Source organism: Oncorhynchus clarkii, chromosome 12, assembly GCF_045791955.1.
Source record: "Oncorhynchus clarkii lewisi isolate Uvic-CL-2024 chromosome 12, UVic_Ocla_1.0, whole genome shotgun sequence".
Taxonomy (NCBI): Eukaryota; Metazoa; Chordata; class Actinopteri; order Salmoniformes; family Salmonidae; genus Oncorhynchus; species Oncorhynchus clarkii.
This window is the reverse complement of record NC_092158.1, coordinates 68,176,237-68,188,964: the sequence shown is the minus strand read 5'-3', so window position 1 is coordinate 68,188,964 and position 12,728 is coordinate 68,176,237. Positions and strand designations below refer to the sequence as shown.

The 12,728-nt window shown below is 39.7% G+C and overlaps 1 protein-coding gene across 1 annotated transcript; it reads left to right on the top strand.

Annotated features, from left to right (window-relative positions):
- Positions 1-4,972: 4,972 nt before the first annotated feature.
- On the top strand, positions 4,973-12,396 carry LOC139421098 (homeobox protein Hox-B9a-like). The gene is made up of 2 exons (XM_071171636.1): positions 4,973-5,629; positions 8,932-12,396. Exons 1-2 carry the CDS (start codon positions 5,116-5,118, stop codon positions 9,165-9,167), a joined length of 750 nt encoding a protein of 249 aa, XP_071027737.1. The 5' UTR covers positions 4,973-5,115; the 3' UTR covers positions 9,168-12,396.
- Positions 12,397-12,728: the final 332 nt, after the last annotated feature.

Sequence of the window (12,728 nt, the reverse complement as noted above, 5' to 3'; positions counted from 1 at the left end):
TAAAAACATATATTCTCAAAATTGTTGCAGATTTATTCCATTTTAAATACAGAAATATCTCATTTACATAAGTATTCACACCCCTGAGTCAATACATGTTAGAATCCCCCTTGGCAGCGAATACAGCTGTGAGTCTTTCTGGGTATGTCTCTAAGAGCTTTGCACACCTGGATTGTACGATATTTGCATATTATTCTTGAAAAAATTCTTCAAGTTATATCAAGTTGGTTGTTGATCATTGCTAGACAACCATTTTCAAGTCTTGCCATAGATTTTTTAAAGCCAATTTAAGTCAAAACTGTAATAAGGCCACTCAGGAACATTCAGTGTTGTCTTGGTAAGTATCTCCAGTGTATATTTGACCTTGTGTTTTATGTTATTGTCCTACTGAAAGGTGAATTTGTCTCGCAGTGTCTGTTGGAAAGCAGACAGCCCCAGGTTTTCCTCTAGACATTTTTCCTGTGCTTAGCTCTATTCTGTTTCATTATATTCTAAAAAAAACTCCATAGTCTTTGCAGATGACAAGCGTACCCATAACATGATGCAGCCACCACTGTGCTAGAAAATATGAAGAGTGGTACTCAGGACATAAAGTACATTTCTTTGACACATTTGTTGTAGTTTTACTTTAGTGCCTTATTGCAAACAGGATGCATATTTTGGAATATTTGTATTCTATAGAGGCTTCCTTTTCAATCTGTCATTTAGGTTAGTATTGTAGAGTAACTACAATGTTGATCCATCCTTAGTTATTTTCTATCTCTGAGTGGTTTCCTTCCTCTCCAGCAACTGAGTTATGAAAAGACGCCTGTATCTTTGTAGTGACTGGATGTATTAATACACCATCCAAAGTGCAATTAATAATATTCAATGTATTTTATATTTATTTTTACCCATCTAACAAGTTGCCTTTCTTTGCGAGCCAATGGAAAACCACCCTGGTCTTTGTGGTTGAATCTGAGGGACCTTACAGATAATTATTTGTGTTGGGTAAAGAGATGAGGTAGTCTTCAAAAATGTTAAACACTATTATTGCACACAGTGAGTCCATGCAACTTAACATGTGACTCGTTAAGCAAATGTTTACTCCTGAACTTATTTAGGCTTGTCATAACAATGGGGTTTTCATTTTTTATTAATTTGTAAATGTTTCTAAAAACATACTTCCACTTTGACATTATAGACTATTGTGTAGGCAGGTGACACAAAATCTCAATTTAACCATTTTAAATTCAGGCTGTAATACAATAAAATGTGGAAAAAGTAAAGGGGTGTAAATACTTTTTGAAGGCACTTTCCGAAGGTACATCTTCATCTATAACCCAAGAGTTACCATGAACGTTACCACAGGAATGTCTCTGTTGGGGATATGACTGTTACACGTGAATGGCTGATACACTTTCTCTTGTTTGTTTTGATGATTTCATGGGAAAGAGTATAGACTTTTTGGACTGGTACAAAGAGCGAGGCCCTCGGGGGTGTGTGTGTGTGAGTTCTGTGTTGTGTGTGTGTTTGAGAGAGAGAGATCTGTCATCATGAAACCTAACAACTTCATTAACTTGGTCTGAAGGCGTATTCTTACACGTTCAATGGCAATGAATTTAAAACAGGTTAGGCCCTATCTGCCTTTGCATTCTGCATTTCAGTTGGCATTGAAGCCTATTATCTACTTCCCCAGAGTTAGATGAACTCATGGATACTATTTGTATGTCCCTGCATACATTATGAAGGAAGTTAGAGGTAGTTTCGCGAGCCAATGCTAACTAGCGCTAGCACAATGACTGAAAGTCTATGGTTTCGAGTAGCATGCTAGCAGTTACTATAGACTTCCAGTCATTGTGCTAATGCTAGTTACCAATTGCACTAACACTAGCACTAACACTAGTTAGCAAATTCCTTAGCAAATTCCTTCAATTCCTTCAAATTGCACGCAGAGACATAAAAATGGTATCCATTAGTTAATCTGCCATTGGGGAAGTAGATAAAGGGTTTCATTGCCAAAATCCTGAAGTATCCCTTTAAGGCTTATCCAGAGGGGGCTCACAGAAAGATGACAGAGTATGTACATGTCAGAACGGTCATTATCAGACATAGTGTGTTTGTATGCAGTCATGTCAAACTTTCAAACTTCCACATCTGTAATATTATTTCAGCAAAGTATTCACGAAAACACGACCCTTATTTAGACGCTAGCCGAAAAGGCTAAAGGCATTTGCACTTCAACTACAACTTCATGATACTGCGTTATATATATATATACAAAATAATATATATATATATATATATATATATATATATATATATATATATATATATATTATTTGTCATTATATTTTATCTGATCAGGATAGATAATGCAGTCCAATATCTTAAAGGCTGGTACTTTACATTCCACAGAAATGTAACGCTGATTTATTGTGTCTAGTTATTGCTCAAATGTGTAGGTTACTGTTTACTGCTTTAGGCTAGTAGCAACAATCCCCGAAAGAACTGCAGACTTCATACTATTTAGCATATAGGCTAATATTAGCTGCATGCTATACTAATGCTGAAGCTTCTACTACTAACCTATATAGGCCTACTGCTGCTACTGCTTGCTTCACATATGACACCCCGTAAGGTTCTATATAGAATAAAATTGGTTCCATATAGAACCTTGTATGGAATGGAACCCAAGAGTTCTATATGGAACCTTACGGGGGTTCTACATATAAGCTTTAGTGGTGCCATGTAAGAAGCAAGCAATAGAACCCTTTTTGGTTCTATCCAGAACCTTTTTCTACGAGTGTAGGCTACGCACAAAACGTATTTGATTAGCTCTCTTGTGCGGAAATCCACTTAAGAGACTTTATGAGTGTCTGTAAACAGTTATAAAGAACCTGAGCATAATCATAAGGTATCATTTAACTTCCACGTCACTAGTGTTGCCCATAGTTTTGGAGAGGCTATATGATAGCTGTTATAACTCCTGCCAATATCAGGTTTCTTATTGAAAAGGGAGGGCCTCTGTAGTAGAAAGAAATATCTGATGATGAATTATAAGTTTGGATAAATATGTTTATTTCATGGTAAGTTGATTGAACCATTTTGTGTTATCAAATCCTTATTATTGTAACTTGTAGGCCTATCTGCTTACCAATGATTACATTTTGTTACGATTTCTGTATTTCTCAATTTGCCATGTTAAATTGTATTTGCCAATATGTATTATCAAAATAAATTAAGAATAATCTGAGTCTAATTTGTGTACATTTTTATGCTCAATGCATTATAGTCTACTACGATAGTCTACAACAATTAATTAAACGTTTCTCTTTACATTTTTTTAAACATTTCGTGCGGTTTGCAGATAATGTTTTCAATGTTTACTACTCCAATGTATCTAATTAAATTGTTGGCACTTTGCACAGCGGGTATTTGGTGGAGTTCGTTAATTAAATGATCACTGCAACATTCAAGCCAGTGGAAGGCAACATGCATTGCTGTTTTTTATTTAACCTTTATTTAACTAGGCAAGTCAGTTAAGAACATATTCTTATTCACAATGACGGCCTAGGAACAGTGGGGTAACTGCCTTGTTCGGGGGCAGAACGACATATTTGTACCTTGTCAGCTCGAGGATTCGATCTAGCAACCTTTCGGTTACTGGCCCAAAGTTATGTAGTGAAAAACATTCAAATCACCTTACATATGAGTCTCATCTACCCAATACCGCTTTCGCATGTTTTCGTGTTTTGCAATTATCCTATATTTTTAACATAACAGCTGTTAGGATATTTAGTGCTCAATAAATCTGCAGATATGTTCGAGTGCAAACACAGGGCTAAGTTTTATCAGCCGTAGGTAATTTCTATATTGCTGTTCTTTTTGCGCTTGATAGAAGTTATTCTGAAGCTGAAATGCATTAGTTGCTAGCACCTGAGCCAGTGGAAGGCAGAGAGAGCAGTGAAGGCCGAGGCCAAAGCTTTGACCCGCTTGAATGTGACAAGTCATGCACAATACGTGGAAAGCCGCCAGAAATAAAGATGATCTGTCTCCAAAACCGTTAACTTACGAGTCTTCTTTGCTTTCCCCTGTATCAGTAAAATGTTTCTCTTCCGCTGGGTTTTAGAATATCCTGGTGTAGTCTCATTAGTCTCATTTCTTCCGTGTTTACTTTTTGTGTCTGAGTGTGAAGTGAGCGTTTTTGTCAGTGGCAGGAATGCTACAGCAGAGTCGTTTACGGTCCCCGCCACAGGCGATATATCAGGTCTATAAAAATCAAAGCTGCCTGATGTAGCATTTTATTATAGTATTAAACGACCAAAAAAGTTCAAGTAGTTTATTCTATAAAGACAGGGGATTGGCACGCAGTAGTGTTTAATGCGCTCGTTAAGAAACATGACTGTTAATCTGCCAATAAAGCATGAACATAGACATTTCCTACACCAGAGGAAACTCAGACGGAAGTTTGAAGAAAACAAACTAATAAAGGTCTAAAACCTGAAGATTTGAAACATAAAACGTGATAGGCAAGAGAGATGCATTTGATTTGATTTGACATCCAGAGATGAAAGCGATAGAGAAATAATGGCGCCTTAATAGTATTGTGATGTTACTTTGATTCTGATGCTGTATTGGGCATTCATACACGTAATATATTGGATAAGGCTTATTGTATTCAATGGCCTTGTTCCATAAAACGCATGCATGTATCAGTTTGATTAAGAAAATAATGTGGTCGCTTATTTGTCGTCCATTGTTTCCAATATGCATTTATAATATCCTTGGGATCCATAATTTAACTGGATATTTCTACGACAGCCTATAGATACCCACATATATATGGACGCACTCCCATTTTGCATATTGCATAAACAAGACAATTTATTTAGAGAGGAAAATATGTACAGTGCTAGGAGAGGTGCAGCCCCTTGGCGGATTGATTTACGCCCCATTGACGCTTTATCAGGGTCGTGAAAAAAGTCTGACCAATCATTTCGCTCCGAGCGCACAGCCCCAGCAACCCAGCTCTACTTTGTTCGTGCGCTCGTTGAAGGGGAGTCGCGTAAAAAAAACGACTTCTGTCCTACATGTTTTGAATTCAATGAACCGTGTTTTGTATAATGTCCGAGAATGTCAATTTCTGGAACTCTGAGCAACTATTATGTGGACTCTATAATAAGTCACGAGAGCGAAGATCCGACTTCAGCCAGGTTTTCCAATGTACAGTATTCCAACTCCAGGCAACCGGGGGGACATGGCGAGCATCCCGAATTCCCCTCTTGTAGCTTCCAGCCTAAACCTCCAGTTTTTAGCTCGTCCTGGAGCCCTTTCAGCCCCCATGCCTCCAATGGCTTACCAGCGGTTTACCATCCATACATCCCGACTCAGCCCGTGCCTTCCACCGACACCCGATACATACGCACTTGGCTCGACTGCGCTCCGCGCTCGGAGTCCCTCCCCGGGCAGGGACAGGTCAAGATGGAGCCGCTACTGGGACACCTCGGGGAACCCCCCAAAATCGGTGGACACGAGTACATTTTGGAATCCTCTTCGGCAAGAGAGATGAATTCCAGCCAGGGCTCCGGATTCGAGGACAATAAGGATATTTGTGAAGTTAGCGAAGACAAAGACGGGCCAGATCAAAGTAAGTTATAAAACGAGGAAGTGAACAGTCTGTAAAGCTTTTAATGCGGTCATAAAACAGGAACAAAGAGATTGCGAGTCATAGAGGCTCACTACCAAATCTGGTTCCCGTAGTGTGCGTCTAACTTACTATGTATGTTTACGTTAGAATTATTATCATACATGTATACATACATCTGGTCAAGGTATGGATGATACTCTGTTTTGGATTAGTGCGACATTTCACGTGCGCGGTTTTCTGCGCTGACCTGCCTTAGTTTTGGGGACCAACTGGTAGTGAATATAATTTTACTGCAGCCCTTTTCACACTGAGTTGTGTAAGTTTTGGCACACAGCCTCTGAGAACAGGTTCTCTGCGCTCAATTGCACTTTAGTGCCGTTCATTTTCTCAGCAGCTTGTTTTAATCCAGTAATAACTGAACAACACCTCAAGAAAAACGTCCCTCTATTGAACTATGTGCCAAGTCTATCCAATGCAGAATTAGAAGTTACCAGAGAAAGGCCCTCTTAACTCTAGTCAATATTTGAGTGTAAATATCCTCTCTAAGGGGAAACGTGTTTTTATTTCATTCACGTCTGATGGCAGTAGTCTATTTATAAACGTTTAATGTCGTTTAGAAGGTGGAGTGTGGGGGATTGGGCTATATGTTCGTTTCTTCAATTATTATTTTGGCAAAGAAACCGCATTGACGACATTTTCTGGAAAGCAAGTTTTATTGATGCCTTTAGGACTGTTGAGTGGGCAAGAGTTTCTCTTTAACACCAGAAAAAGAATCTGAAACATTTTCCAAGTGAGACTCTCAGTTTTTTTTTTTTTTTTACTAGCAGACTCATTTGTCTGAGCTATATGACATTATGTGGAGGATGTCGGTCACTACTCTCAGTTGACTCACTGTTCTAGCCATGCCTATGGTTGCCTTGACAGAATAAAAATAATTTTCTGTCCTTTACCAACACTGCATCATAAGATCAGGCTGGCTATTAATCAGGCCTGGAGCCGAGTCGGAGTAGAAACCTATCTATGTGTGCTACTCTGCAAAGCACGGTCTTGTTGAAATAGGCTGTGCGTGCTCGCCCGGTAACGTTTTGGTGCACCGGGAAACAGAGATATACCATAAATATAGGCTATCTGAGGCATAACCTTAATTGGATCGGTCAAGGTTCTGACTGATGGTCATTTTCGAGTAGCATGGACTGACGATGGAGACGAACATTGATTTTAATCCACAAAATGGGTTTACGCAAACGTGAACTCTCTAATGGATGGTGCACAACAGAATTCCCCTTTGTGTTGTCCTGGGCGGCATTCCAGAATAAACTACGTGCAAAGGCAATGAAGTTGGGAATTACACGTCCCTCTTTGTGCTAGCAGCGGCTCGTGAGTGAAAAAAGTTATTGCCCCAGAAGTTTATTAAGTTATAAGACCAGCCAACATCACTATTAATTGTTGTATGTTGGCTCCCTGGGACAGTTCGGGGAAAAACATATATAAAATACGATGCAACCTTATCGTAGAGAAATGCAATAACAAATCTCTCTTGGCATATACGAAAGGTCAATTTCTCAGACTATTAAGGTAAAATTGCAAAGAGACATGATGGTATTATAACGGTCTGTAGCCATTATGTGTTTCCATCCCAACATTCGTCACAAATCAGACCCCCACCCCATGATTATCCAGCGACAATACCCTCTTAAACTTGCATTGTTGCAGATCATGTCTTTGAGCTGTCTCATAAGTATTTAGATGGCACACCTCTATCTCCGACGTGTCCGCCGGCAACGGATAGGTTTACAGGGTTATCAATCATCCCCGGGGGGTTATTTCCTTTCATGATAAAAATAGTATTGCATCATACGATTTAGGATATTGGAGACCGTTGATGTGGTATTAAAGTGCGTGTCTAGGGGCATGGGCCGATTGGATTTCCCTACATTGGTTACATGTATGTAGCCTAGGAGAAATGGCCATCGGCTTCAATGAGCCCAGATTTTTTTTATCTGTAGAAATGCCCAGATCCATTGGCCACAGCTATAACCCTTCACATATCCATACGCGTTATGGGATAGCACTGGATGGTTTGTCATGCAGTGACAGGAAAAGCCCTGTCTTTGCACGGGATGAATGACACTAGGTGGTTATGTACTTGGGGAATGCGAAGCACCACTTTGCGTGTCACAAAGTCCACTTCTACCTCTAGTGCCCCGGAACAGGTATTGGTGTCCACTTGCAGATGCAATCGTTCCAATGCCATGCCTGGGAGATTTATATCCCCACTGCCTTTTCAGTAATCACGGCATTCTCAGTTTAAGCTTTTCAAGGCCATTTGAATGCCATGGTAGCCCAACATGCAGGCTCTACACAGTGATGTTATACCAAAAGCAACTGAGAAGAAATGTAGATGGGCCTACATGAAAATACATAGCATGCATTCCCGAGAAAGCCACCAGAGAGGAGAGGCGTCTCCACGGAGACAGCAAGAAATATTTCCCCTGGAACATTTCCCATAAAAAGGAGATCATCCACTTTCCAAAGCAACCGCATTTGAGGGGGACTGCATTTTTGTTTGGGTTAGCCTCTGTTGCTCACTACACGTCTCTCATAGTTCGAATGCTTTTGGCTCTGTTGGGGGAGGATCGCTTCTCCTCATAAGGATGCTGCGCTTTCTTTCCTAATTGCATTCGGCTGAGGCCTGCTAACCAAGCTGAAGGGTGGAGTGCATTGCAATGATTGGAGGTTTTGACCAACAACAACAAAAAAACTACGGGATACGGATAATCATAGTTTACGAGATAACATCACATTCCAAGTGTTCCATCCATGTAGAGTGCACTTCTCACAAACAGGGTGATTTTCAAAGGTCTAGTGGGGTGAGGAATACGAGGACCTTTTCCATTCTCTTTGTGTTTCCCATGTCTGATATTGTTACGGTAACGTGAAAAGACACCTTGCGGTCCAGGAAGTACTTTCACGGTAAACATGTACAGTGAAGGAACTGCCTGTCCTCTAAACCCATTTACAAGACCCACCAAGGTCACCTTCGGCCTGAGGGGAGGTGAGGAACTACTTTCCTCTCTTCTCTGCTCCATTACATTACCGAACACTGTTCCATTTGGAGCAATATGAGATTTGGCTTTTGATATCACTTTAACTCAATTATGTATAGCATTGGCATGGAAATCTTGTTAGCACGCACGCATGTTTGTATTTAGTTATGTTATTAGGCTTGCTAGTCTCGGGCCTATTCTGGTCTGTGTTTGTTTGCCATTTACTAAAGTTTTCTGTCTGACTTTCCCTTGTAGATGACCCATCTGCCAACTGGTTGCATGCCCGGTCTTCCAGGAAGAAGCGGTGCCCTTACACGAAATACCAAACCCTCGAGCTCGAGAAAGAGTTCCTCTTCAACATGTACCTCACCCGGGACAGAAGGCATGAGGTAGCACGCTCGCTGAACTTGACCGAGAGACAAGTCAAAATATGGTTCCAAAACCGACGGATGAAAATGAAGAAAATGAATAAGGACCAACCCAAGGATTAAGAAAAAAAGGGAGTTATATTAAAAACACCACCATCACAAAGAGTCTGCTTTCGCGTGACTTTTCCTTAAATAGGCATACATGGACTGTCATGGGTAAAGTGGGGGTGCAGGAAGCTTGTTTTTATTATTTTCCATAGCGATGTGAAAAACACCCTCTGATATTATAGAAGCGCAGACCAGTAGATAAAACTCTTATGGTCCTTTGTAGCTGAGTTGGTATAGCATGGCGCTTGTGACGCCAGGGAAGTGGGTTTGTTTCCCGGGACCACCCCTTACATAAAATGGATGCACGCATGACTTTGGATAAAAGCGTCTGCTAAATAGCATATATTACATGATATATTAGAAAAGAGGGTGGATTCACGCGGCTCTTTCTCAAGCACTACTTTTATCACTTATTTATTGCTTTACGCATGACACCAACGCTTCATCAGGAGAGGCATGGAGGTGCTGAAACGTCGGTTCCGTGTGGTCATTAATACATAAGAGAAACGGTTGTAGTTAAAGGGAGTGTGCGACCTGCATTTATTCTTATCTTTTAGTTGTTTCGCTCCATTCCTCTCTTCAGCTCCATAGATGCGCCGGACATAACTGGTCTTTCACGAAAAATACATTATTTTATTATTCGAGCAGCAGTTCCCCCAACTCAGTCGCCCCAATTATGTTATATTGTACATCGATTAATAAGCTAGTGTAAAGGGGTTGGCCTATTATTATTATTATTATTATTATTATTATTATTAGTGTATTATTTATAATTCCTTGTAGAGTCACATCCCCCAGAGCCCCTTTGACTGGCTCGTATTTAGTAAAATATCAGGGTTCCATGTATTTGTTGTAATCCCTTTAAATACTAACTCAACAGGTATGTGCACACTCTTATATGTATCTCTTTTTTCTACATGTGCATCATTTTACCTTCAAGTTCCTTGTGCGTAAAAGTGCGTAATAATCCAACCCTGTTCCTGGAGAGGTACTCTCCTGTCGGTTTTCACTACAACTCCAGTTGTAACTAACCTGATTCAGCTTATCAACCAGCTAAATATTAGAATCGGGTACGGTAGATGAGGGTTGGAGTGAAAAGCTACAGGACAGTAGCTCTCCAGGAACAGGGTTGGAGAACCCTGGTCTATGGGGTATTTATCCTTTAACATTTCCTTGCGGCCAATGTTACTATTTCGTTGTGTAATTGCTAAAAACATAACTTAAAGAGTTTAAGCCGCTACTGAGAGTAAATATTTTAGACTACTTTGATGTGGAAATTAAACAGGAATACGTGTTTTCGGGTAGATAGCGCGACATGGTATATTTCCTTGAAGCATAATATGCAACATGCTACTTCACATTCAATATGGAACCTTGTTCGTGATTGGGATTAAGCCTAGTTTTATATAGTTCGGTCTGCCAATATAAGGTCAGCAGACCCATTGGCCTGTAGCCAACTTGCATTCATCTAATGACTGTGCATTCTAACAGTGGAACGTTTTTAAACATTTACGTGGAAATGAAAGGGCCTTCAATAACCCGCCCGTTTACACTCTCTCTCGTTTTGATATATGCCATAAAAAGATTTACTCATATGCGCTTAAATACAGGATATAACATCCGTCGAAGAAAAACAAGCCTACATTGTCTAAGAATAAAAATGTTTACATTGTTAGCGCATGCCTAATATCATAATGAAATGTAATTTATTTCTTTACGTTTGTGTGTTTTGAAAATGAAATCTATTTGAAGAAAAGCAGTTTTTGGATGGTAATATTTCTAATTGATTGTAAATAGACCTAGGTGAATAACCTCGATTGTTTTAATTGGAATGAGTTGCATATGTTAAAAATTGGTGTTTTGGGAAATGACATCGGAGTTGAATGAGCAGAAGTCATTTTTCCAGTTTTAGATATTGTTTACATGTTCTTGTCCAGAATGTCCTGAGCGTTAATGGATTTAACCGTGTTGTCGATACAATAAGGAATGATGTACTTATTTGGTGTACATGTATTTTTGTTTGTTTGTTTGTGGGAGTACTTACAAACATCCTGGGAAACTCTTGTGATGCATTTTCAGTGAGATATGAAATGGGTGGCGTTTCTGGAGTCGCGCGCATGGCTGTCCTTCATTCTGAATATTAAGGAGCATTAGACCCCATTGTCTCTCCATGCGCTCGAGCCTCGCAGCTTTCATTATAGAGGCTTTCAGGTCATCTCAGTTGGACTCTTCATTTTTAATAACAGCAACGCTGTAAGCACCGACTCCAGAAACTACTAACCCCCTCTCAGTCTTTTTTTTTATATCACATTAATCTCTTGTGTCTCTCATGTAAATTGTATTCAGTCCTGTGTTGTTTATCTGTGAGATAGCACTGCTGATGTTGGATTCGTATTAAAAAAATAGTTTACATTAGAACATTGTATCGGCACTTTTTTACTGCTATTGATAACTTCATGGAATTGATATGAGATTAAAATGAAAATAAAGCAATTGTATTTATGATAGCCAATTCATTTTAGACAGTGAGAAGGTCTCGAGAGTGCGCAAAATAGGGCGCATATGCGCCTTCTCTGCGTGTGAGTGAGAACAAAACAAGTTTGAGCCTTTTCCTATTTCCAAATTCATTTCATCTTTTAGGAGGAGCATGTGTTCAAAATATGTCTTGTGCGCCGGAGCATTTGTCTTGAATTGTACTTGAAGGAAAGGAGTCAATTTGGCCAAGTGTGCACATGGTTCCCTGAAGAAGATAGCCCTAGACCCTAGCATCCATTAAGATGACCCTATGGCAATGTTTATCTTGAAGTCTTCATCTCATACGTTTATGAAAATTTAAAGTTTTGGTTATGTGTATTTAGGGAAGGGGTTAGGGAAGGACGTGGAATGAAACAAATCGGCTGTGCTGTATTGTGCGTGGAAAATACTAATCATGAGGCCTGTGACACATGACTTGTGAGGTAGGTTATGATTCTAAGGCCCATGTTCCCTTTTTTCCAAAGATGAACGCAAAGAAAACTGTATGATTTTTGAATGCGTCTTTCCAAAAAATGGCACGCCCAGCAAATGCCCAACCCTTTGCATAACGAGTCCATGCATTATATTGAACTAAAAAGCAGTCTATTCATGAACTTGGATTAAATAGTTTTATAGATATTGCGCATATTTTGGTACAATGTGGTGCATAATGGTACAATTCATACTCTATAACCTTCTGTAACATCCTATAATAAACTATTATGCTAAATGTTTCATTGATTTATTTTCAGAAATGGAAAATAACAACATGGGCGCGGAACTCTGGAAACTGAATATAGGCTACATGAGGTTGAATGCACAATAACATTGTTGGGTGTTATTCTCTGAATCCCTGCAGCCTGTAGTAATTAAAATATATCTTGAAGTTCGGGCCAACCAGAACTACTGGCTTGCAGATGTGCAACTGAGACATTGAAGTTTTTTGCGTCGCCAAGCATATGTGAATAAAAGGCCTATTTCTTCTTAAGTAGGCGAGGGGGTCAGTATTGGTTATTACGGCTCTGTACCACCCAATCCTGGGCCTGTTATGGTATTTTTCAA

Bases quoted from the DNA above. Each gene is read 5' to 3' on its own strand.
- LOC139421098 (XM_071171636.1), top strand. From the start codon at position 5,116: ATGTCAATTTCTGGAACTCTGAGCAACTATTATGTGGACTCTATAATA. The intron at 5,630-8,931 runs GTAAGTTATAAA...TTTCCCTTGTAG, and splicing joins CAAAGACGGGCCAGATCAAA to ATGACCCATCTGCCAACTGG.